Genomic DNA, 26,711 nt, shown 5'->3' with positions numbered 1-26,711 from the left:
TGTTGTGAAATGCTTAGCACAGTAAGGTGAGTTAACACATCCATCACCTCAGTTACCTTTTTTTGTAAATGTGGTGAGAATATTGAAGATCTATTCTCAGCAACTTTTAAATATACAATACAGTATTGTTAATTATAGTCACCCCCTGTGCCGTATGCTAGATCCCTAGAACTCATTCATCTGAAAATCTGTGCCTTTTAACCAGTATCTCCTCATTTCCCTCTACCCCCAGCCCTGGCAACCACCATTCTACTCTCTGTTTCTATGAATTCAGCTTTTTTAGATTCTACATATAAGTGAGATCATATAGTATTTCTCTTTCTCTGCCTTATTTATTTCACTTAGCATAGTGCTCTTGGGGTTCATCCATGTTGCAAAAGGTAGGATTTCCTTTCTTATGGTTGAATAATATTCCACTGCATATATATATATATATATATAGATAGATAGATATAGATATATATATACACACACATATACGTATATGCACATGCACATATATATATAATACACAGTGTCCCATATATATAACCTATACAGTGTCCTATATATATATTATTTATATATCTATATATATCTATATATATAATGTGATATTTCCATATTTCCATGTCTCGGCTCTTGTGAATTATGCTGCAAGGAATGTGGGGGAGCAGATAGCTCTTTGAGATACTGATTTCATTTCCTTCAGATATATACCTAGACGTGAGATTGCTGGATCATATGGTAGTTCTATTTTTAATTTTTTGAGGAACATCCATACTGTTTTCCATAGTGGTTGTACCAATTTACACTCCCACTAACTTTGCACAAGGGCTCCCTTTTCTCCACATCCTCACCAACATTTGTTATCTCTTGTCTTTTTTGATGCTAACCATTCTGACAGGTGTGAGGTGATATCTCATTATAGTTTGATTTGCATTTCCCTGATGATGAGTGATGTTGAGCACCTTTCATGTATGTGTTGGTCATTTGTATGTCTTCTTTGAAAAAATGTCTATTTGAGCCTTTTCTACATTTTTAACTGATTTTTAAATTAAGTTTTTTTTTGTTATTGAGTTGTAGGAGCTCCTTATATATTTCAGATATTAACCCCCATATCAGATGTATGGTTTGCAAATATTTTTCCCGTTCTACAGGTTGTCTTTTCATTCTGTTGACTGTTTCTTTTGCTGTGCAGAAGCTTTTTAGCCTGATATAGTCCCATTTGGGTTTTTTGGGTTTTTTTTTTGCTTCTGTTGCTTGTATTTTCTTTTGCTGTTGACAACTTTAATACTACACGTTTATCTTGATAACGTGAATAACGCAACCTCCATATCAACAGTGTTGTGAGTTGAGTTGATTCTCATTCTCATATCCATCAGGCAGATATGCTCTCCTCAGGTGGTCTGACTTAGGTATGTAGCCTCTGTTCTTCACTTGGAGAGACAGGAAAGCACGGACTGCTGGAAGATCAGCCTTCTCAAGTGTTGATGTTGGCTTCAGGCATATTTTCACAAAGTCCTGGATAACACTGACATTCTGTTTGTACAGTACTTTTGCATCGAAGAGGTGCAGTCAGGGGCCTCTGCTTTGTTCTCACATTTTGCTCTTCAAATTCTGCCTTCCTCTTCGTGTGAGCCTTGGACTTAAGGTGGTCACTAATGGCAGCCTTGAGAACATGATTCAGAGCCACATGGCAAGGAGGGCAGAAGAGTTTTCCTCCATCTTTGTGCAGCTCACTTGCAAACTCAGTGACTGGATCCAGGGGAATCACATACAAAGCAACCTCAGAACAGTTTCAAGCAAGTAGTGCTGTCACTACAAATCTTCCCATTCCAACTCTGAATAAGGTTTCCATCAATTTCCAGTTTTTTTCATCTTAATACTTAGCAGTGAAGGGTCTCCAGTGCAAAACCAGAGATGCTTGAAATCCTGGCACTTTCCTTTTTTCAAACCCAGAGATGCCTTCAAATCAGTTTTTGCACAAGTGGTGATGGGGAAATAGTTTGTGGGCTTGCACCCTATTTCCCTGTGGTGCTGGGAAGTCATGCCTTTATGTAGGATTAGAGTGCCCATAGGGGAAGTGGATGAGACCTGACTGGAAAGGAAAGGAGGAGGAAGAAAGAAAGGAGCAAGGGGGGTGAGGGAGGAGGAAGACCTTTCGCCTCCGTCACAGTCTTTATTATTGCCCCATTGAGCCCCGGGTGTCCGCCATGTCACTGTCAAGACCAATTTCAAGGAGTTTTTCTCCTATGCTTTCTTCTAGTTTTATAGTTTTAGGTTTGACAATTAAGTCTTTAATCTATTTTGAATTAATTTTTGCAAACAGTGTAAGATAGGGGTCCAATTTCATTCTTTTGCATGTGAATATTTAGTTTTCCCAGCACTGCTTATTGAAGAGATTCTTTTTTCCTTAGTATAGTTTTGTAATATAGTTTGAAATTAGAAAGCCTCCAGTTTCATTCTTTCTTAAGATTGCTTGGGAGTGGGGTGCCTGGGTGGCTCAGTCGGTTAAGCGTCTGCCTTTGGCTCGGGTCATGATCCCAGGGTCCTGGGATCGAGCCCCACATTGGGCTCCCTGCTCAGCGGGGAGTCTGCTTCTCCCTCTGCCACTCCCTTCCACTTGTGCTCTCTCTCTGGCTCTCTCTCTCTCTCTCAAATAAATAAAATATTTAAAAAAAAAAAAAAAGAAAAAAAAGATTGCTTGGGAGTCTTTTGTGGTGCCATATGAATTTTAGGATAGTTTTCTCTTTCTGTGAAAAAATGCCATTAGAATTTTAGTAAGAATTACACTGGGTCTGTAAATAGCTTTGTGTAGTATGGACACTTTAACAATATTAATTATTCTCATCTATGAACATGGTATGTCTTTCCATTTATTTTTGTCTTCTTCAATGTCTTTCATCAATGTCTTATAGTTGTCAGTGTACATATTTTTCACCTCCTTGGTTAGATTTATTCCTAAGTATTTTATTCTTTTTGATGTTATTGTAAATGAGATTATTTTCTTTATTTCTTTTTTAGTTTGTCATTAGTGTATAGAAATGCAACTTTTTTTTTTGTATGTTGATTTTTAATCCTGAAACTATACTGAATTCATTTATTAGTTCTAATAGTTTTTTGGTGTATTCTTTAGAGTTTTTTATATATAACATGTGTCATCTGCAAACATGGCAGTTTTACTTCTTCCTTTCTGGTTTGGATTCCTTTTATTTCCTTTTCTTGTCTAATTGCTCTAGCTAGGGCTTCTAGTACTATGTTGAATGGAAGTGTTGAAAGTGGGCACCCTTGTCTTGTTTTAGACCTTAGACATTATTTTTCTTTTTCAGGAATAATCTTGGTTATACATTTCAGATGTAACTCATGAAGCTGTAGGAAAAAATCCTATGGGGATTTGATTGGGATTATATTGTATCTATACATCAGTTTATGGTAAATTGACATTTTCCTATCTATATATATGAAATACCTCTTCATTTATTTTGGCCTTCTTTAATATCTTTTAATAATATTTTTTTCTCATTAAGGAACTTGTATGTTTTAAGATTAATTTATATATACCTTACATATTTTTGTTGCGCTTGTTAATGCTTTTTCTTCTAAATTTCACTTTACGTTTGTGCCAGTGTCTAGGACTATACTTGGCTTTTGTATATTCATTTACTGACAACTTCCTAAGCCATTTTATGAATTAAAATAGTTTATTTGTAGATACTTTTGAGTTTTTTATATTCACAACGAGAGTGACTTGCTAGTTCAAGCTACATTTTAATAAGAATTAGGGAATGACATCATATGTCCAGACATGAACCCCTGGAGACTTGGCTTGCCTAGTGGACTACAGGTTTGTGTCTGGTAGACCCAGCTCTGTGTAAGGTGTGACTGGGTAGGCACAGCAGAGGCCAAATGCAGCCTCCACTTACTCCCTTGGCTGTATGCTGTTGAGCATAGGCAGATGTGGCAGCCCTGTGGAAAATCATATCAATTGCAAATAATGACAGTTTTGTTTCTTTCCATTCTTATAAATTTTCTTTCTTTCTAACTAGCTAAGATATTTAGTACAATAATGAATAAAAGTTAGTGGGAACTGGGCATTTTTATTTTGCTTTTGGTCTCATAGGAAATGCTTTCAACATGTTGTCATTAAGTATGTCATTCCTGGTATATTTTTTTCTTGGCAGATGCCCTTTAATCAGTTTAGAGAAGGTCTATTGTATTTCTAGTTTACTAAAAGGTTTTATTATAAAGAGCTGTTGAATTTTATAAAGTTGTTTTTCTTAATCTATTAAGATAATCATAAGGTTTTTCTTTTTTAGCCTATTAATGCAGTGGGTTTCATTAATATATTTTCTAATGTTAAAACAGCTAAAACATTAGGCTAAAACCAACTTGACCATGGTGTATTGGCCTTTTCATAAACAGCTGGATTGTTTGATGATATTTTGTTTAGTATATTTTCATCTATGTTCATATATGAGACTGGCCTATAAATTTCCTTTCTTGTAATTTTGCTTAGTTTCAGTATGAAAATTATGTCAGCCTCATAAAATGAATTGAGGTGTGTTTTCTTTTTTCTTGTTTTCTGGAAAAGTTTGGGTGAGTTTTTTTTTTTTTTTTTTAATGATAGAAAGTCATCTGTGAAAGTCTCTGTGCTTGGTGTTTTCCTTATGGGAAGATTAATTTATTTCATGGTTATAGATCTATTTCTTCTTGAGTCAATTTTGGCTAATGTATTTCTCTAGAAATTTGTCTTATTTATGATTTCAGTGATATTGCAAAATATTCCTGTCCATATAATATCCATAATATTCTTTTATCTTTGCTGCACTGTAGTTATAAATTCCTTTTTATTGCTAATATTGTTTGTATTTCCCTTTTTTTTCCTGACCTTTCTTCCCTCTGACCTTCCCAGAGCTTTGTCTATCTTATTTGTGTTTTAAAAAACTAACTTTAACTCTATTGATCCTTCCATTTGTGTTTACATTTTGTTTTGTGTTTTCATTGTGTTTTGCTTCATGTTTGCCCCTATCTTAACCATTTTTCTTCTGCTAATTTCTTTGGAATTATTCTCTTCTCTATAATGTCTTATGTTGGGGCGCCCGGATGGCTCAGTCAGTTAAGTGTGTCCAACTCTCGGTTTTGGCTCAGGTTATGATCTCATGGGTCATGAAATCACCCCTGCGTGGGGCTCCACACCCAGTGGGGAATCTGCTTGAGATTCTCTCCCTCTGCCCCTCCCTCCACCTGCATGTGCATGCGCTTTCTCTTTCAAATGAATAAATATTTAAAAAAATAAAATGTCTTATTTTAGAAGTTAAAAATCTTCTAATTTTTATATTTTCTTATTTTCTAATTTAAAGCTGTAATTTTTGCTTTTAATTTTATTTGTCTGTATACCATATCATTTTTATATATGTATTTTCATAATAATTTGCGTTTGTTTTCTAATTTCTGTTACAATTTCTTCTTTGACCTCTGATTATATGTTTAAAATATCAAAATTATGGGGATATTTATATTGGGGTAGAGATTGCAATCTATAGGATACCAATCATTTGAAATTTGTGGAGGCTTGCTTATGATCTAGTCCCTAGTCCTTAAAAAGAAAAAAGGACGATTCATGAATCTTTGAAAAGAATGTGTATTCCTGATAAGTTGAATGCAGTGTTCTATTTATAAACACTAAATCTAACTTGTGTCATTCAAATGTCCTATATCTTCACTGATAATTTTTCTGCTTGAGCTATCAATTAGTGGCAAAATTGTGTTGGACTCTCGATCTGTGATTCTGGACTTGTTCATTTCTCCTTGAAATTTTGTCGGTTTTTGCTTTGTATATTTTAAGATTATTGTTGTTGTTATGTACATCCTCACTATTATATTTTCTTGATGGGTTAATCTTTTTATTTTCATGTAACAAATTTCTTCTTTTCCGTAATGGTTATTGTCTTGAAGTTTGTTTTGTATTATATGAATACATTAGCACCAGACGTCTTTAGGTAAATATTTCTGTGGATATCTTTTGGAGCATTTAACTTTAAGTTGTTTTGGGTCTTTTTGCTTTAAGGGTATTGTTGCCAGAACATGGCATACTTTCTTTTTTTTCTCTACTTCTCTCTCTTTTTTCTCTGTGTGTGTGCATGTGTGTGAGTGTAATACATACTTTATAATCTTTGCTTACAATTGGCTAGTTTAATTCATCTCCCCCTTACTGTGATTACTATTATTCATCAATACTTGCCCCTCCAAACTTCTTTTTTCTTCTTTTTGATTGCTTTTTTTATTACACAATTTTCCCCTCTTAACTTATTTGAATGGTAATATTTATTTTTATTTTTATGTATATTCTTTTAGTTATACATAGATATTATCGCATTTATCATACCCTAATAAGGTAACCCTAGATATTGCAGCATTAATCATAACCTAATAAGGCTAAAGTTAATTTACATCTCTATTTTCCTCCTCAAATAAAAGAAACTCAGAATACCTTAACTTACTTTAGTCATCCCCTTTTGAATTTGCATACAGTAAATTAGATTTATCTTTTTTTCCCTTACGCCACAAGTGAGGAATAATTGTTTCACATATAGTTAAGGTTTGTTTGGATTTACTCAAATAGTTACAAGTAAGTTTGCTCATCATTCTTTCTTGTATCTCAAATCTTCCATCTGGCATTGTATTCTTTCTGCCCGAAATCCTTTAGAATTTCCTTTGTGGGATTTTTAACTGTTTGAAAATGTTTTTATTTCATCCTTACTCTTGAAAGAGAGTTTCTACGGGTATAGAATTTTAGGACAATTATTTCCTGTAATCAGATATTTTCTCATTGTCTGCTAACTTTCATTGTTGCTCTTAAGTGGTCACCTGTTGATCTAGTTCTCTCTGTCTCTCTGTGTCTCTGTCTCTCTCTTTCTCTTTTGCCCCCCTTGGATGCTTTCAAAATCTTCTCTGTCTTTGGTGTTCTTTAGTCTTATGAGTTTTCTAGGGTGTGTATATATTTTGTATTTTTCCTGCTTGAAATTCATTGGCATTCCTGGATTTGAAAGTTGTTTTGTCTTTCAAAATTTCTGGGAAAAAATTCAGTCACTGTTTCTTTGAATATCACTTTTTCCTGTGTTCTTTTTCTTATTTCCCTTTGGAAATCTGATTAAATATTTGGTAGACTACTTTACTCTTTATTCCTTAGGTTTATTTCACTCACGTTTTCTTTCCCTTAGTCTTTCTGGGCTGCATTTTGGATCATTTCTTTTGTCCTTTCAGTACACTAATTCATTCCTTAGCTGTGATTAATCTGTCCAATGACTTTTTCATTTTAATTATTACATTTTTAATTATAGAAGTTCCATCTCAAATCTGGTCCTTTCTCAAATCTGCTTGGTCATATTTTATAGCCTTTGTTCCTTGAAAATATTTCCAAGACTCTCTTTTATTTCTTGAAACTTAATTCTCTAATTGATTCCCCCCTCCACGCCCCCCACCCCCCACCCCCGCCGCCGCCGCCCAGATAGTGTGAATTCAGGCCACAAACCTATGTGAAGGCCATATTGTAGTCATTAATTCTCGGGAGAGATTTTACTTCCCTTTACTCAGTGCCAAATTTGGGACACTTTTCTTGCATCTTTTGTGTGGAAGATTATTTCTCATTTACCCTTAACATTAAGCTTCTGGTCTTTTGGACCCCTATTTGATTCTTTCCCTAGTCCCTAGGCTTTGTGCCTAGTTTTCCCTACCTCATACACATGTGACACAGAAGCTTAAGGAATACAGTAGCAGATGTTCTTAGGGCAGATGTTCCCTTCAGTTCTTGCTTATTATCCCTGGTTCCTGCTTTTGCTTTCCTCCTGGCCTCTCCAGATTTCTTATCTTTTTGCCAGCTCAGTGATGCATTTTAAAAACATCAAGAACATCTTTATCAGTCCTTCCAAATTCTTATGGAGAAGTATTTTAGATATGTGGCCTGCCATATTGCCAAACATAAAATTCATGTGTGAGCTTTCTCTATAAGAAGGGGACTCTATTGTCACCTAAAAAGCAGGGGCTGAAAAATAGTGGCATGGTATGAAGTTCCTTAAAGAGAGGGTGTTGTCTTTATCTTCACTCAACTTACTAGCTGTGTGCCTTGGCAAATTATTGAGTCTCTCTGGGTCTTCATTTCCACATCTTTAAAGTGGGGATAATAGTAGTACTGGTTATTTTGGATTTTTTGAGATATAAATGAATTTATTTCTGTGAAGCACTTAGAAGAGTGCTTGGCACATAGTTAAGTGCCCAATACTATATTTCATTGAATTTAAGATGCCATAGATTGTAAGATGCCCTGTTACTTCATAAAAGAGAAAATATGCTTTCAATTAAACTGCAACACAATGCCAAGATGCCCTTGACAGAAACATGCATCCCAATTTCAGATGTTAAAATATGAAAAAAAAAAACAACAACAATAAAACGCATCTGAGAACCACTTGAGTATAATAAAATTTAGTTATGGTTGTGAATGGGTCCATATGAGCAGAGAAGGCAGTGTCTGAGAAACAGAATCTTAGTCTCAGAATTGATGGGACTTTAAATGTTTGTAGGCATTTATTCCATTCTACTCTCACCTCAACAACTTCTGGACTCTGGCTGTATTGTGCATGCACTAGAGTCAGTGTCCAGAGGACTAATTGTCAGTAGACAAACACAGTATCCCACCATCTCTTCCAAGGCTGAGGACGAAGGGAAAGGAACTTCTATACTGAGAGACTTCTGTGTCTAGCACACTTACAGATGCCTTCAGTATAGCATTTACTTCAGTTTTCATAAGTAGGTTATTTCAGATTAGTTGCTGTAACAAACAAGCCCCAAATATTAGTGGCTTAGCACATTGTGTGTATTTCTCTTCTTCCCCCCCCCCCCCACCCTGCGCCGGACTGATGTGAGTTGGGTGGCTCTACTCCAAACTGTGTTCAGGACTCATCTTCTTCCATCTTTTGGCCTTGCCGTCTTGTGGCTTTCCAGTTGTGCTGGCAGCACTCAACAGGCAGACCGGGGAAGAAAGAGGGACATGGAGAAAGCATACCTACTATTACAAGATAATTTGAAACTGTTCAAGACCTCCCACTTTTATTGATGCCTAGGGAATTTTGGGAGGGAGAAATTACTCTAGGTTAGGGTGGTTGGAGAAGGCCTCTCAGATGAGGTGGGATTAGAACTGAATCCTGAAACATTGGTATTAACCTGAAGATAGAAAAAGAGAATTGAGGGGATTTTGGTCTGAACGTGTTGGGGTGCCATGACCAATGCATAACATTATGGAAGGGCAAGGTGTTTTTGGAGAACCACGGAATCCCCTGTCGGGTAATGACTAATATTTATTGAGCTCCTACTCTGCTAGACACCATGCAGTGCACTGTTTGGATGCTACTGTGACATGTGACCTACCAGACATAAATGAGCCTTGATAAGACAACATTCTGTGAGTGGGCTGTTTTTTTATGTTTGACTCATTCAATGCCCCAGATTGTATGCTTCTCTCCCCATGTCTTCTTTCCCAAGGGGATATAGACCCCCTCAACCTGGGGCCTCATCGTGACTCAGAGAGGGAAATAGCTTGCCCAGTGTAACCTCTGAGCGTGATTTATGAAACAGGATGTATCCAAATTTTCACCACGCTGGAGCTATTCAATTTTCTCTAATGGCTTTTATCTGAGAGTTATGTCTCTTCATGGCAGTCACGACCAGTAAGTCATTAGCTTAAAGTATACTGATTGTTAATTTTAGCACCCTGGGATCTGGGCCCAGGGAGAGAGGGCTCTCGCTTTTGCAAATCAGAGCTAAAGAACATTTGAGCAGTTGGCTAACATTCACATCAGGAAAAGTTAGAAAGTAGGAAGGGGTAATCAAAAAGTTAAAGAGTAAAAAGCAGTTGACTAGCTGGATATAGTTCAGGAGGCTGTAGAATGGCCTCCATCTGGCTGCCCCGCTACTTTGAGGTACTTGTCTTCACCAGGAGAGAAACAGAACCAGTCTTATATTGAACACTCCTGCGTGCCAGGTACTTCACATACTTGATCTCACTGATCCACACCGTAGTGCCATGAGGAAGGAACCATTACTTCTGTTATCCTTATATACCCCACTTTACAGATAAGGACACTTAATGCCCATGATCACACAGCTAGTAACTGACTCTGAATCTGCATTCTTACGCAACAGAGGTCTGGATGGGAGTGGCCCAAAGCTCCAGCCTAGCATCTCTCAGGGCCTACACTCCGCCAATGGTCCCGGAGGTCTGGGATGCCAGTTGCTTACTTCTGACCCTTAGAAAATCAGCAGCTCAGGGCCAGCTCCCAGATGCCAGCAACTTCTGTTTCCTTGTGTGGTTCAGGGCTGGGCACTCCTCTGATGGGCAGCTGGGGTGTCAGGACGGGCCCACCCTGAGGTACAGGGTGGGGGGCAGCATGGCTTTCCAGGCTCCAGGAATTTGGGCTTCCCTCTGGGACTGTTATACATGGTCCTTCAGGAGAGGCTGCCTGGGGCTTGTCTTTGACAAGTTGGAGCCTTTTAGAAGATGGGCGGTCATACTGATCAGGGACCAGGGCACATGGGCCTCAGCAGCGAGAGCTAGACTCTGGCTGCTTTTTCTCAGACCTCTGGGGACTCATGGGCATCTCTGTATCAACCTGCCTGGCTCACTCCAAGACTGAGCTGAATTAGCCTAGGAATCCCTGCAATTTCTCTATCCACTGCTCATTCCCCTGTGTTGATAGCCGCAGCAACAGAGAAAGCGCATGAGTAACCCAGTTTTATAGATGGGGAACTGCCAGAACAATGGATTTCCCAGGGTAAATCACTCTGAGCCTGGGTCGGTCTCTTGGGGCTCTAACCACACAAAGCCTTCTTTGGATTTCCCATTGGGAAGCTGATGGCAGTGAGGAGACCGAGGTGCAGGTCCCAGATACAGCTCAGCTGCTGTGTGACCTCAAGCAGATCTCTTCCCCTCTCTGAACGTGTCTCTCCACCTGCCGGTGTTAATCTCTGTGCTTCAGTTTCCTAATCTAAAAAATGGGGATAACAAGAGCATTTACCACATTGCTTAACACATAGTTAGCACCCTAAATATGTCTCCTTTTCTCCTACTCATCATTATTATTATCATTATAGTTATTATTACAAGGCAAGAATCTCTAAGGCCTCCTACTAATTCTAATACTCTAGCGTTATGATGTGAGCTCCTCTAGGAAGGCTGCCTAGATTGTGGCTGGAGGCTATAGTCTTACCCCTGACATATTTGTGCAGGTGGGATTCTTGTTACCTTTCAGGTAAAGCCTAGAAGGTACATGTATCCAGTTAATCAGGGGGAGGCTTGGGGCCTTTCCTGTGCTTTGTTGAAACTGTTCTGGCTCTGGAATTGAGGGGCAGGGCTCAGGTCTGGGTGGTCCCTACCTGATGCATGGTCCTTCTGGGTTGCCCAGCCATGGTGTTCAGAGCCCAAGGGGCAAACCCAGCTCTGGGAGCCCTGAGTCTATTCCGCCCACTTGGTGGACTCTGTTGCCTGACAGCTGTAAAGGGCCACTCAGGCTTCCTCTAGAGAGTCGCTCTGTCTATATTTCATGAGGCTCAGTCCATTTGGTAGGGCTAGGTGACAGATTGCTTAGTTTCTTGTGCCTCCCCTGGGAATGAGGGTTCTTAAAGTATCTGATTGTTCAGGATGCTGAGCACCCCAGCTAGCAATACTGAAATGTCTCGATGACTATTGCCACCCTCCCACAGATCAAGAGGGCCTCGGGTGGGGGCAAAGGGAAGCTCATTGTCGTTACCTCCCAAAGCTCATTGCAGCCACCCTCCTTTCTACCCCCAAGTCCCCATGGCTCTAACCTCAGGGCTTTTGTGGTCCCCCTTGGGAGTTGCATCTATCTCTTAAATGGACCCCTGCTGCTGGCCTCACTCCCTGGAGTCCATCCACTTACTGGTCACCATGGGAGCTGAAATCCCACTCTGATGTTTTCAGTCCCCTACTCAAACCACCTTCAATGGCTCCCTATCATCCACAGAATAGAGTCCAAAGAATCTGTTCCTTTCATATGCAGGACCACAGAGGCACCTTCCTGCTAGCCCCCTGGGAGAGATCTGGGTCCCTGAATCCTTGCTTTATTTTCTGGTCTTTTTGCCACCATTCACACTGCTCTCCTGGCACTGAATGTCCTTGTCCCATCTTCACTTGGCAAAATCCTACCGTGCATTTAAGACCCAGTTCAGATGTCGCCTCTTCTAAGAAGTCTGCCCTACTTCCCCGGCTGAAAGTGGCCACTCCTTTTTCTGCATTCCCATGACACTGGGATGGTTTCATCTAAACTCCAGCTGGGCCCAGCCTGGAGTGCTCACTGTAGCCTTCTAGAAACACTTGAGTTCCTTAATTTTCCTATGCTCTTCCCTCTGTCCCCATGCTCTTCTCTTCACAGCTTCACCTTTCTCTGTCTCCAAACTCCTCTTGCAAGGGTCAGTTTTGAGGTCATGTCCTGAGAAACTTGCCATGACCCCTTCTCCCCACCTTCCATTCTCACCTAGTACTGCTGGGAAGCCCTCTGGACCTCCCTTAGCACCTCCTTGCCTTTTTTTTTTTTTTTTTTTTGCAGTTTTTGCAGTTGTCATGCAACTGTCTCTTGTCCGTCTGTCTGGGAGAAACTGCCTAGTAGAGCACAGAGCTGGGGCTGGGGAGGGAACCTGCCCAGCCAGGTATGATCAGACAGTAAGGACTACAGAAACTCGGGATGGGGGTTCCTGGCTGGTTCAGTTGGTTAAGCGACTGCCTTGGGCTCAGGGTCCTGAGATCAAGTCCCACATCGGGCTTCCTGCTCAGCGAGGAGTCTGCTTCTCCCTCTGACCCTCCTCCCTCTCATGCTCTCTCTCTCTCATTCTCTCTCTCTCAAATAAATAAATAAAATCTTTAAAAAAAATAAAAAGAAACTCAGGAGGGACAGGTGGCTTTGTCTCAGTGGGTGTTAGGATGCCGAGCCCTTTCCCTGCAGTGTATGGTTGGAAAGGCCCTCCCACAACCCTCCCAACAAGTACTCAAAACGTGGCAGCATAGGCACCTGTCTCTCATTTACCAGCGAGGAGGCTGGGGTTCCTTCGGTAAGAACCCACCCAGCCAGCCAATAAGAGTCCATCGATCTGGTCGATCTGATCACTTTGCACCAGGCGCCTGTCAGGAGGGGGGTGGCGGATACAGCAGGGGCAGGACAGACCTCTGGTCCCTGCCCCTAGGATCCTTAAGGGAGAAAACTTTAAGCTACTAATTTCAGTTGTTTAATTACAATTGTGATAAATTCTAGGGAGGAGAACTGATGAGGGGGTAGGGGACCACATAGTGAGGGACTTGACTGAATCCCCAGGTCTCATTCCTCCCACACCCACTCCCCCAGCTGCCTCCTCCCCGTACCTAACACTGCAGCAGAGCTTAACCGCTTTCCACAATGTTTACTGCCCTGCACTGTTGACAGCCCTAATGGATTCTGCAGATTAAATAATCCCAGCCCAGCCTTGAGCCATACCAGGATTGGCCCATTAAACAATGGCAGAAGCCGCCCCCGTCCTGGTTCTAATTCAATAATTTACTGTAAATCGCCTACCATTTCCTTCTTCCACTTTTGTTAGCCAAACGGAGGTTAGCCAAACGGAGGTGAGGCAGGAGCAGAAATGAGCTGTCCGAGTGAGCAGTTGTCACAGCGGGCATTGAATTAAATCAGAGACACCTAAGGCTGTAGGTCTATCTTGTAAACTAGCCTCTCCTGGTGGGGGAGGCATTGCCGAGAGCCTCCAGGGTGAGATTTCCAATGAGTTAGGAAGGGCCTTGGGCAGGGTTGGTGGTGGGGACGGAAGTGATGGAGTTTCCTCTTTCTTGCTCACTCCTGCCTGTGTCCTTTCCACCTCTCTCAGGGGCAAGGCAGCATCTCTGCCCTGAGATACATTTCTCAACTCCTCCTTCCACAAGGAAGAACACTTCCTCTTTGAGGCTACCATGTGCCGAGCACATGATCCCTTTCCTTTCCTTTTTTTTCCTTTTTTTCTTTCAATCTGTTAGGGGCTTTTGCAAGTGATCACATTTAATCCTTATGAAGCTCTTAGAAGGCAGGTATAATTGGGAGAACCACATTCATGGGAGGTTCATGATTTTCTCAAGGTCATGCACCAATCTGGTACAGAGTCAGGATTTGAATCCAGATCTGACGGACCCCAAAATTCAAGTTCTTTTTGTGACACCATTGAGGACGGACAGTGGGCAGCAAAGGGGTTACCTTGAACCCATTTCCTGACATGCTGTATAGTTTTGGAGGCATTGTTCTTGGAACCTCTGCTCACTAGGATGAATCCAGCCTAGGGCTCAGGGGAGGTGGCTGCCGGTGCAGCAGGCTGTGGGGGCTTCTCTGAGGGCTGCATGCTTGAAACAGGTTTCTCTGTTAAGCTAGTGATACGTTAGGCTTTAGCTGGGACTGTGGTTTCCTCATCCCCTGATTCCTTTAGGGCCCACAGCCGTCCCCATGACTCTCACAGAAGGAACCAAGAAATGAGGAACCGAAGAGACATGCCCACTGTCTGTGCCCTCCTTCCTGCCACCATTTGAGTGCAGTGTTGGCAATCTGAAATGAATGTTGGCCATTCATTTTTCCAAGGACTGTTCTTCTGTCCTCTGGCGGTGTCGCGGAGGACCGGCGCCAGACGAGGCTGGAGGACTCCCTGTCTGGGAGGTGGGAGCCTCAGGAGGCACCAGAGAGAAGGAGGAGAGTTGGAGGGCTGTGACAGCTGGGGGCTGGGTGTGGTTGCCACTGTGGAAGGGAGTCGGGCTCCCTGTTAGCAAACGAAGGACCTGTGTCACTTGCTTGTTGCCATCATCCCCTCCATGTGCTCCAGCACCTCCCCTCAAAATCCTAAAGCCGGGATCCTCGTCCTCTGTCACCGACAGCTGTGTGATCCTGAGCAACGCACACACCTCCACTGAATTTCAGAGTCTCGTCAGTAACGGGGATGATGATAGTATTAAATGAGTTAATACTAGATGAGGCATTTAGAACAGTGCTTGGCTCACAGTACACACTCAATAAATATTAGCCATTATTATTATTAGATACATTTCATAAATATCAGCTGGGTTAAACTCTTGGTACTGCCTGTCTCACCTTCCAGATGTTCTCTCTTTCCTGTTCCTTATCCCCAGTGCATATGAACTGTGGTTCCTCTGAGAGCTAATCTGGTTCACAGTCCTGGCTCTGACCACACAGGTCATCGTGTAGGATCCTGGGCCCAGGCCCACATTGAGTAAGATGTGCTTTCAGGCATCAAGGAATCTTGTCCCACTGGGGGAAAGAGGCAGGCATAACTAATACAGTCGGTAAATAGGGCAGTGATGCAAATGCAGCCCAGATGTCCCCAAGAGGCTTCCCCAGCCCCTGGGAAAACCTGCAATCACAGGGACCAAGGTTTTGTTTCCTGGATGGCCCCACTGGCACAACCATTAGGGGGGCCATGGGTGAAACGGATGAACAAGGACATCTCACCAGGGCATTTTAACGAAATCAAGATATATCAGGTTTATCGTCGCATTCCCCTCTGCTAGGAGCCCAGTGGTCCCTAATGAAAAGGAAGCAGATTGTCTGGGCCTGATTTGTTCCTCCTGTGCTCTGGCTGGCTTCTGTCTGAGGGGCTCACAGATCAGCAATTGGGAATCTGTTCTAGAATTTTATGGTCACTGAGCTATGTTTCTAGAATCTACCTCTTAGAAATTCAGATCATTCTCTTGCATCCAGGTTTTTGCTCATGACAGCTCCCCCTTTGTCTGGGTGCATCAGATACAACTTGATCAGATCCAAAGTTCCCCCAATACCAAGGACATGCTTCATCTCCTCACAGAACCCTAACTGGATCACCCTTTGAAGGCCTTGGAGCTTCCTTACCGTCTCCGTGTCCTTGCCTATTTTAGCTTGAATTCCCTCTTCGCTGTTTGTACGCTGCACCCTTTTCTTCTTGATGATGGAGATGGAGGTAAAACAAGATCGGCTTGCTCACTGCTGTCTGATGACATCATAGCATTCACTCTGAGAAGTTGGTATTTTCCTTTGGGGTTCTTTAGTCAAGCACGTCAGAAAGGGAACAGTTATCTCCTTTTGTTGTTTCTCGCTTTTTCTTTTGTGCCATCCTTTTCAGGTTGCTGACTCACTGGGTTCCAAAAATCTACTTTTTCAGTCACAATCATAACACTAGAAATAACAATGGCGATACTGCTGATGTTGATGGGCACTCGTCGAGCATCATCAAAGCTTTCTATGCTTTGTCTCATTTTCTGCATCTCCCTCAGCAGAGCTGACCACAGGGTTGAGTGCACAGAGGACTTTCAGGGCATGAGACTAACAAAGGCTGCTATTTACTGCGCTCTCACCCTGGCCTGACACTTACACAGCCCTAATCTCAGGTCATTGCTATCATAGCCCCGTACAATAGATAGTATTATTCTCAGTTACAGAAAAAGAATTAGGGCTCAGCATAAAGGTATTAAAAATGTATTCCACTCATCCTTTCAACAGACACATAGAGTGCTGGCTACATGGCTGGCCCTTGGCTTATGGGGTTCATAGGGTGGGTGGTGGGACCCACAGACCAAGAAACAGACATTGGGAGTGAGTCTCTGGAATTACATAATGCCCTAGTTTATTCTGAGCTCCTGGCTCCCATACTTTCCAGATCGACTCTCTTCTTCTTTATTCCAAGCATCATAAAGGGTACTTTATGTCCAGCGATATCACTGTTAATTAAAGTCCTCCTCCGTTCTTTTCTCATAAGGGTCATTTGTACTCATGGAGTAAGAGTTTAATTTTTCTGGACTTATCTTACCATTCTTAGCTGTCTCTTCCCACAAGCTCATACTTGTGTTTTCTTGGAAAGTCTTGAAATCTGCTGTCCCCCAGCTCAGGGCATGCCAGGTGATGGCCAAACCTCTCCTGTGTTACTCTACCCCAGCAAAAGCGACAGAATCTCCCTTTTCCTCGGGGAGGGCTTTCTCACTGTCTTGGAGAAGGAGAAGGCAGAGAGGTAGGAACAAGGAAGGGACAGGTGACAGGAGGAGTCAAACAGGTGGAAGGATACTTTTGTCTTGGTCCAACCTGTGAGACACAGGCAAGTCAGGTGGGTCCTCAGTGCTGGGATTGGAGGCCCCTAGAGCCCGGTTTACCTTTATCAGTTAGGCTGCTTTTGGCTGTCCACTAACAAAACCTTCACTTTCAACAACAAGAACTTTCTTATCTTACATAATAGGTAGGCCTAGGGATGGGCCATACTCCAGGGTTCATTGATTCAGTGGCTTGGGGATCAAGGACCCAGATTTATTGTTCTCTGTGTGCCAGCTTTATTCTCCCAGCTGGGTCCTCTCTTGATTGCAAGATAGCTCTAGCAGCAATGAATTGACATGCTTCCTTGCTCAGGTCCAAGGGGAGAGATACTGTCTCCTTGTGGTTTGCAGTTAGGAGAAAGAAAACTTTTTCTGGAAGCAGTCCTGTCATGGCTCATTGGTCCGAATTGAGCCCCATGACTATTCCTGAACCAGTTACTAGCAGTTTGGGTGAAATTATATCATCTGAAGTGGAATGGATTTGGGGAAGCAACCACCATGCTCATTATAGAGTCACATTTCCCAGGCATAATCAAAAAGTGAATAACCCAGGGCTGTGATGGTTATGGAGAATTAGCATGTAGAGTTTCCAGATTTAGCAAATAATACATGATGCCCATAAATGTGAATTTCAGATAAGACATAGATACTTTTTAAGTATAAGTACATCCCATGCAATATTCGCTGGTCTGTGTGTCCCAACATTTGGTACAAAGCGAGATGGGTCAGGCAAATGTTTGATAATGGGAGATAAAAGATTGTAGGGATTCCTAGTGAGCTTGGGACATAGGACTAAGTCCTACACTACTTGTGTGAGGTTAGTGGAGTCTAAACTTTTTCAAAAAGAAGAGGGTGCTGGGGCCTTTCCTCCATACCTGCCTTGCTCCTTGTGGCCAGGAACCGGGAGAAAAAGTGATTGTACCTCTTCTCTCAGGGCATCCGTTGACCCGGTCCTGCCCTCTCTTTTTCCAGGGTCACGACCGCTGCGGGCAGGCTTTGCTGCAGATTGGGATCAACATGATGGCGTTGCCTGGCGGCCACCACCTGGATGCCATCCCTCTGCCGGGTCAGCGGTAAGTCCGTCTCTTAGGGCCAGGCCTGCTCCATTTGGCCTCTGGCTGAGGCCCAGCTCCAGGATCTTGAAGTTGCTGGTGGTCCCACCTCTCTGTGCACTGTCATGGAGAGGAAGCTTAAGGCAAAGTATTGGGGATGCCATGTTGACTCAGCAAATACTGACAGAACTGGGCCCTGAGACGTGGAGGAATCAGGCATGTCCAGTCCCCCAAGGAGCTGGGGTCTAAGGTGCAGGCAGACAATGAAACAAATAATTGAATGGGGTGTTCTGCTAAGATAGGGGACCTCAGGGGAGGCTCCTGATCCCACCTGGGCCAGGAGGCTGGAGCCTTTGGGGGCCCTCGGGGTTATGGAAGGCTCTCTCTGAGCTTTTTGAAAGGACAGTCTACCCTTAGGTGTCTTCTCCTTCTCCCAGGGCACCAGGGAGGGAACGGAGCACAGAGCTGATGCTAGGGGATATTTATTGCCCTGAGTTGGGTTGGGGGAGAGAGGTGGGGAGGAGGAGCCAGGAATACACTGAGCAGAAGTTGAAGCCCAGATGATGAGGTGAGAAGGAGAGACGGGGGCCCCAGAGGTGACTTCACACGGCTGAAAGCCGTGGGGACCTGGCTGGTCCTGGAGGCCAGAACCAGAACGAAAGGGTAAAGTACCAGGGCAGTGAATCTGTGGTGACCAGCTGTCCTGGTTGCCCCAGGACTGTCCTGATTTTGGCCCTGAAAGTTGTGACTTTGAAAATGCCTCGGTCCTGGGCAAACCAGACTTTTTGGTCACTCTCATGTAGGTTTGATCTATGGAAGAGCTGTGTAATCGAGTGCTCAGGGCTTCTGCCTTGTTTCTTTTTTTTTTTTCTGAGACATTTTGATGGGGCCATTTTGAGGCAACAGAATCCAAGTCGCCCTTGCAAGACTGTTAAGTCATTGTTTTGTTTTGTATGTTTTGTTTTACATGTTACAGGCATCACTGACATCTTACCTTTATTCTATCCTTAACCACCTGTCCACCTGAATTATCACATCGTTCATTTCTATATTGTTTGGGTTTTGAGTATATTTCTAAGTGTATGTTGCTTTTAAAATCAGAAAAAATGTTAACTATTTGCTAAAAGTCTACTAGTACTGGGTTAACCTTTATGAGGTCATCAGTCTGCTCCCCCAAAGTCATCATTATAATGAGGTTTATGGGTATGACATACAGTTTGTGCATGCCATTTTAGAATGGGAAACACTGTTAGAGATGTAGCTAGGAATTTTCTGTGCAGCCTGATGCTGAGAATAAGGGATCATATGGGGGCCCAAATATCTTTCCACACAGTGTGTCTTAGGCAGAGCTCAGAGATGGTGAGAGGCAGACCCGTCAGGATCCACGTGTGTTGGAAGAGCTGAAGGCCTTTCATGGGGTGAGCAATGGTCATCAGCTTTGAACTCATGATAGCCTTGTTTCGAAGGCAGGTTCTACCTCCTACTAGCAGTGTGGCCTTGTGCAAGTTCTCACACCCTGTCAGACCCTCAGTTCCCTCACGTATAAAACAGGGATGAAAAGAGTACCTACTTCATTGGGTTCATGTGTGAACGGAAGGACTTAGTGTGTACGAAGGGTCTGTCGCGCAGGGAAAGCTACATAGGGGGCGCTCTTGTTTATCAAGTGCCTGCTGCATGGCAGAGGTCCACTGTGGCTCTTCATGAAGGTGATCTCAGGTCAGTCTTCTAGAAATCCCTTCCCGGACCCCTTCTGGCCAGTGACCTCATTGAGAAAATAAGATATCGCCAACGGACACTCCCAGCAGCTTAATATTTTAAGCCAGGAGAAAGCGGAGCTGTTCTAGATGAAGTGGAATCGTAGTCTTCCTGGCTCCTGTCCAGACCGGGCAGTAGGTCGGTACCTCCGTACCAGATGGGCAGTGTGTTGGTTCAGAAGCGCCTGGGGAGCTTCCCAGGTGCAAACTGAAACCAGCCTCTGTAAGCAGAGGGCAGGGAGAGAGCAAAGAAACAGGTGGGCCACTCCAGACTGGTGGGCAGCAGGTTAAACAGACAAGGGAACTTACATATGGGGCTTGTCTTGAGTGGCAACAAGATGTGTGGATTCCACACCTGCCACCAAATCTTACAAGTTTATACGGAGGCCTTAAGTGGGTTCAGTCATGTATACCGTCAAGATGGTCTCAGCATCCTATCACTATCTCAAGGTTGTGTCCCCTGGGGCCACCTCTGGGAGTGGGGAAGGCAAGTGGAATGCACATTCCAAGGACAGGGTTGGGGGGGAAGCCTCCGATGGCTGGGGTCCTGCACATGGGTCAACTGGTGGCCATGTCCTTTCGATGACCTCACCCAACACAATAGGGCTTTGGGACACCTCCTCAGAGCCTCACGGGTCCTGGGATGGTCAGACCAGCGCCTGTGCTGGGGGTGGGGAAGCTGCGGTCACAGGGCAGTTTAGGACAGTGGTTAGGGGTCAGGACGGCCTCAGCTTAATTCTTGGTTCTGCTGCTTATTAGTTGTGACCTTGGGCTTTAGTTTCTTCATGTGAAAAATTCTTCACCCCCATCTATGAAATGGGGATATTTATACTTACATCATTGGGTTGTAATGAGAATTTCAGATAATATGTATAAAGCACCTGCCTGCACACAGGAAACACTCCATCAATGTTAAGCTCTCCAGATGAGGACTGGGTCCCTGGGGTAGAGAATTGGGGCAAAGGTAGACCAGGCCCTGGCACCCTTTCTGCCTTGGGGAACCACATGCATACTCTCTCTCTCTCCCACTTCCAATCTCCTCAGAAGTTTTAAGGATACAAGGAAGTTAAATTACATGGCAATGATTTAGAAATTGGATTAGTATTCTTTTGGAGGCAGACTAGGGTTTCTCATTGATATCGTACACACATACCTTGGGAGGAAAACCTTGGACTAATGTGACCCCAAGAGTTCTGGCTGGCCACAAAGCTGCAATCTGAGAAGAGGTTTGCTTAGAATGTCTTCAGCCCTGAAGTTCTGATAGGGCAGGGTGGGAAGCAGAGAGAAGGTGCTAGTTCCTTTAATATATTCAGAGCCTGGCCTGGCGAGAATATTGGGGGAATGCAATCCCTGGGCCTACCAGCCTATTAATTGTGTGTGTTCTGGGGGCAGATACATGAACCATGTTCACGAAGAAGGCTTATGTGTATTCATAGGATGTCAGAGGGGTTAATTTATCCAATGCAATGCTGCACTGTGGACAGATAATAGCAGCTACCTCTTCTCTCCTCTTGTTCCAAGCTCTAGAGGCCTCTAGAGTGAGGAATAACACCATGGTTATTGTCCCCACATAAATAATTAATGCCGGATAATTGACTTCTCTCTGCTGTGTTCTGCTGAAACTGAATTTCACTCTGAAGTGCCATTGTTCACTTCAATATGCAAAATAAATAAATACTGTCAAGTTGCGTGGGATCAGCCAGCAGCTTGGGTGACTCATATGTGTTAGGCCTTTGGTATTTGAGACCCTTATGAATAAATAGCATCAAAAAAGACATATCTAGGTGCAGGTTCTGGGGAGAGAGTAGAGGGCAGGGCACCCTGGCGTCCCAGGTCAGGGGCTGGGATCCCATGCTGAATTGGCATGGGTGATAAGAGAGGGAGTGTTAGGGTTCTCAACTCCAACTTCATCTGAATCTCGGGAAAGCTTTCAGATTTAAAAATAATAAATAAGCCAAAGAACAAAACCCTACTCTTGGAAGCGTTAATGCAGATCTAAGGGGTTGAAAGCATATAGGCCTTGGAATCAGACTTGGACTCAAGTCCCAACGCTACTCCCAACCGGCCATGTGACCTTGGCTCCCACTGAACCTGCCTGTCAGATGGCATTCTGTGTGCGGGTTATTATCTTTTGCAAATGATGGGTCACAGGTTGGGTTCTCTGGGAAGCAGCCTTTGGGATGGAGTTGAGAGTTCAGGGTGGTTATTAGGGATTGCCTTTGGGGCCAGCACCTGGGGAAGGGAGAGGACAGAAGCAGGACTGGGGGAGGGAGAAGATGAGCTGAATGACTTCAGCTACCCTCACACGGAGCTTTGGAATCACAGTTTTGTTCATTGGCCAGGGTGGCCAGGGCCTTCATTCACATCCCACTTGATATGTCTTTCAAGTGGGCAGCTGTGGGCAGGGCATGACCTTAGGCGAGGTGGCTCTGCGACAGTCTGAGGGCCTGACGGCTGGAGGCTCTTAGCTAATGATACTCCCAGCAGCTGGAGGCAACAAGTCCTTCTTTAAAGGGGAATCTGAGCAGCACAAACATCTGCCCCATGAGGAAACTGAGGCTTGCCCAAGGTCAGAGCTTATAAGGAGCAGAGCTTGGATAGATGTTTCCAAATGATGCTTGAGCCTGAGTGCTGGCCAATACTCTATCCAGTCTCTTTTCCACAGTGTTCTTGGGGCCATGACACAAACAAACCATTCATTCATTCATTCAGGTAGTTGTTTACTCATTAGCCTTCCACAAAATTTTTCTACCTGTATGTCTTGAGTGCAGATCACGTGCCTTGTGTGATGCTTGTGTGCTTAAGGACATGCTGGTGACCAAAATCTGTGCCTTGTGTGATGCTTGTGTGCTTAAGGACATGCTGGTGACCAAAATCTGTGCCTTGTGTGATGCTTGTGTGCTTAAGGACATGCTGGTGACCAAAATCTGTGCCTTGTGTGATGCTTGTGTGCTTAAGGACATGCTGGTGACCAAAATCTGTGCCTTGTGTGATGCTTGTGTGCTTAAGGACATGCTGGTGACCAAAATCTGTGCCTTGTGTGATGCTTGTGTGCTTAAGGACATGCTGGTGACCAAAATCTGTGCCTTGTGTGATGCTTGTGTGCTTAAGGACATGCTGGTGACCAAAATCTGTGCCTTGTGTGATGCTTGTGTGCTTAAGGACATGCTGGTGACCAAAATCTGTGCCTTGTGTGATGCTTGTGTGCTTAAGGACATGCTGGTGACCAAAATCTGTGCCTTGTGTGATGCTTGTGTGCTTAAGGACATGCTGGTGACCAAAATCTGTGCCTTGTGTGATGCTTGTGTGCTTAAGGACATGCTGGTGACCAAAATCTGTGCCTTGTGTGATGCTTGTGTGCTTAAGGACATGCTGGTGACCAAAATCTGTGCCTCGTGTGATGCTTGTGTGCTTAAGGACATGCTGGTGACCAAAATGGACATGGTCCCTTCCCTCGTGGGACTCACCGATTTATCTCTTGACCTGATCAGGCCTGCATGTATACGAGCATACAACTCAGGTCTTTGGTTTGGGATCGCTCCCTTTCTCACCTGCTTTCTGTTCAGCCCGAAGTCTGAGATGAGTCGGGATGGGTGGTGCTGCAGTTAATGGCAGGCAGCCTCCCGGATGGCCTGGCCTGCTGGCAAGGAGCCGTCCAGCTTCTGAGCCCTGGGGGCCACCCCAGGCCAGCCTGTCTCCAAGTAGATAATGGCTTGCATGTGTGCACCCCTGGTCTGTGGCTAGTTTTCTGTTGCTGACCTGTTTTCTATGCCTGCGGTGAAATGTGCAGACTGTAATTGTCAATGGGATAATTGGATATTTTTTCTCTTGTTTAAACAGAAAAGAAGGCCAATCAAAGTTAGAATCAAATTCCCTCACTTCTCTCATCTCCCAAGAGAAATCCAGAGACACAGGCATGACCTTGAGAAGGCAGAGGGACAATGATTCAATAGTTATTTTTAGGAAGAGAGATTGGGTTTAAATTTCCATACAGTGCTGGGAACTAGGCTCAGAGAATTATCGAATGTTAGTGCTGGAAGTTTCCTCAGATCCCATCATGATGGTGGGGAAACTGAGGCTCAGAGAAGGCAATGGAGCTCTCAAAATACTCTTCAGGCCCATTTGTGTAGTCCTGCCTTTTCTGAGCTGTTCCTTAAGCTGTTTCTAGAAGTGCTATGTCCTAGCCCCAGTGGAATTCTCATGTGGCAGTGATCTGTAGTAGACACCAATTTCATTCATTCATTCATTCATTCAAATGAAATTTACTTTGGACTAGGAATTTACCTTGGGTAATTTACCCTGGGTTGTAGGGTGATGATTTATGTAAATGTCATCACCCTACTCAGTGATAAATGTCCATGTCCTGAGGCCCGAATTATGTTCTGATTCATAGCTATGCTCCTGTGATTAGAATGTACACAGTAGGAGCTCAAAGAGTGGTTGTTGAAAGAATAAATATTTAATATATGTTTGATGAATGAATGACAAATGGCTGAGGAGTCTCAGGTGAGTGTGAGAAGTTAAATTAAATGGCTTGGATTTTGTTCCTTTCCCCAAGACACTCCTGTCTCCAGCAAACTACTCTCATTCTTTTCGGTAGAAAGTTGCTGCTTGGAGGGAAAGAGTAAGCTAGTTTTATCTTGATTAATTTAAAGCCTCTTTCTGAGTGGAAGCCAAAGATTTAATTGGTTGATGGAGTCAGAGAGCTGGAGAGGCATTTTTTTTTCTTCTAAAGAAAAGTAATTCAGAAATATTTTTAGTCTTCGGTTTTATGTTTACTGGAAAAAAAGTCTGCAATTTCATCATTAAATCTCGTGCAGGAGAACACAGTGCAGTGGGGAGCATGGACTAGAAACCAGAGGCTTCCCTCTCTCCCTCCCTCCTACTTTCCTTCCTTCCCAGCCCCGAACGTTCACTAATCTGCTGTGTGTCATTGGACAGTCCTTCTTCCTCTCTGAGCTTTAGTTTCTTCTTCTGAAGATGAGGAAGTAGGCAAAAGTTTCCCCAGGGACCCTTCCAGTTCTAATATGCTAGGAGTTTGTGAATGAGTTTTGGATAGTCTGTCCCCTTTTCTGGATAAAAATATCACACTTTAGTGCCTAGGGCTGGGAAAGCAATCCCACTGACCTAAACAAGGTCTTCTCATTCCTTCCTGTGAAATGCACAAAGAGGTCTTGTGTTTGCCTTGAAGCTGGGATGGAAACTGCAAGACATACTAGTGTGAGAGCCCCTTCCAACATCCAAGGATATGCCCTGTTCAGATTTTATGGAAGCCCCTTGGTGTATCCAGGAGAAATGTTCTATAGGGGAAGAGGGTGCCCTGCTTTGGTGGCATAGAAGACAGATAAATCCATGAACCCCAGCACTCCACCATGCTTTATAATTGGAAGTCCTTGCTTTTGACTCCATCTCCACGCCTCCGATTACACTTGGGACTTGCCACATTCCCAGTATGTGGTCCCGTGCCTCCACTCCTTTGTACAAGCTGTTTCTTCCATCAGAAACCCCATCATCCTCCAACTCTGCTTCCTCTCCTGAAGAACTCGAAGGCACCCTTCCAGTGTTGGCCTGGGGAGTTTTCTCAGATATCATAACTTGGACTAAGCATCCCTTCCCTCTGCTCCCACAGTTCTTTCCGCGTGCCCCACAGTGCCGTATGTAGCCCAGTGAGCCATAATTGCTTATTTACATTCATTCATTTCCTCGTTCCGTAAGCGTTTGTCAATGCCTGTGACATGCCAGGTGCTGTGCTGGGTGCTGGGAATGTGTCACTGTGCAAGGTCCTACCCCCTGGAGACACTCCTCTCACCAGCCCCCCTCTGTAATCTCAGCACCTCGCCTAGTGCCTGGCACATCGGGGTGCTCAGTAAAGTTTGGAGGCCGTTACCAAGTGTTCTTGGCATAGTGAAGTGTTCTTTTTGCAGAAAACTCTCCACCCAGAGGGTAGACTAGGGTAAGGCAGAGGAATCCAAATCTCGGACTTTGAAGGAATAAAGTTCCATTCTAAGTGAAAAGAGCTTAAAATGAACCATCAAGACTGTAGGCACAGATTTCCATAAACCGTTGACCCCCAGTGTTTTGGGGGAGCATTGGATGGCCAGGCCAGTCGGATTAGCTGGGGATGAGGAACTGGTAGGAGCAGTTGGGGGTTAGGGCATGGGTCTGCTGAGCTGGGAAAAATTGTTCGCTTTGGTATCTGAAGGGTCAGGCACAGCTGCCTTTCCCCAGTGATGGGCTTTGATGGCTGAAGGGGGCCGTCTAAGAGACAGAAGCAGAGGCAGGGCAAGGAGGGGTAGGAGGGAACCCCTTTGCAGCTGGAAGTCCTGAGAGGGCCACTCCCTCCTCCGTTTGCATGGTCTCCCTGGCTTCCCTGCTCTGATAGTCCTTTCGGTGCAAACTTGTCAGAGGTATGTGATGATGGGGCCAGTGGGCCACAGTTCTGTCCTGAATTCAAACAACATGCATCCAATTCTCTCCCAGAAAGAAATGGGGCAAGGGTTTGAAGAATGACTGGACACACCATTGTCTTTAATGATTATAAGTTTTAAAAATGTATCGATATGTCATGGAAGGTCAGTCTACCATAGTAGAGAGGGCGCTGGCTGTACGTTTGAGGGTTTGAATATCAGCTCAATTGCTGAAGACATCAAAGAGCATAGCATAATCATAGCCAGACTCTGGTCTCAGATTGCCTGGATTCTTATTTCTACCTACCCAGTGTGTAGCCTTGGCCAAGTCATTTAACCTACCAAATCTCAGTTATGTGGACCTCATGGAATTATT

At 43.8% G+C, this 26,711-nt stretch overlaps 1 protein-coding gene and 1 pseudogene across 1 annotated transcript in view; one reads left to right on the top strand and one right to left on the bottom strand.

Moving 5' to 3' along the window:
* Nucleotides 1-26,711, top strand: part of INSC (INSC spindle orientation adaptor protein) — a 120,416-nt gene that overhangs the window by 12,515 nt on the left and 81,190 nt on the right. The window contains exon 3 of the mRNA XM_036098629.2: nt 18,095-18,195. Coding sequence (XP_035954522.2) covers nt 18,095-18,195 — 101 coding nt within the window. The remainder of the gene's footprint in view (nt 1-18,094; nt 18,196-26,711) is intronic.
* LOC118539792 (CGG triplet repeat-binding protein 1-like) lies at nt 1,307-1,816 on the bottom strand (annotated as a pseudogene).

This window comes from Halichoerus grypus, chromosome 11 (assembly GCF_964656455.1).
Source record: "Halichoerus grypus chromosome 11, mHalGry1.hap1.1, whole genome shotgun sequence".
Lineage (NCBI taxonomy): Eukaryota > Metazoa > Chordata > Mammalia > Carnivora > Phocidae > Halichoerus > Halichoerus grypus.
Note: the sequence above shows the minus strand (reverse complement) of the source record. Positions and strands in the feature narration are given on the sequence as shown.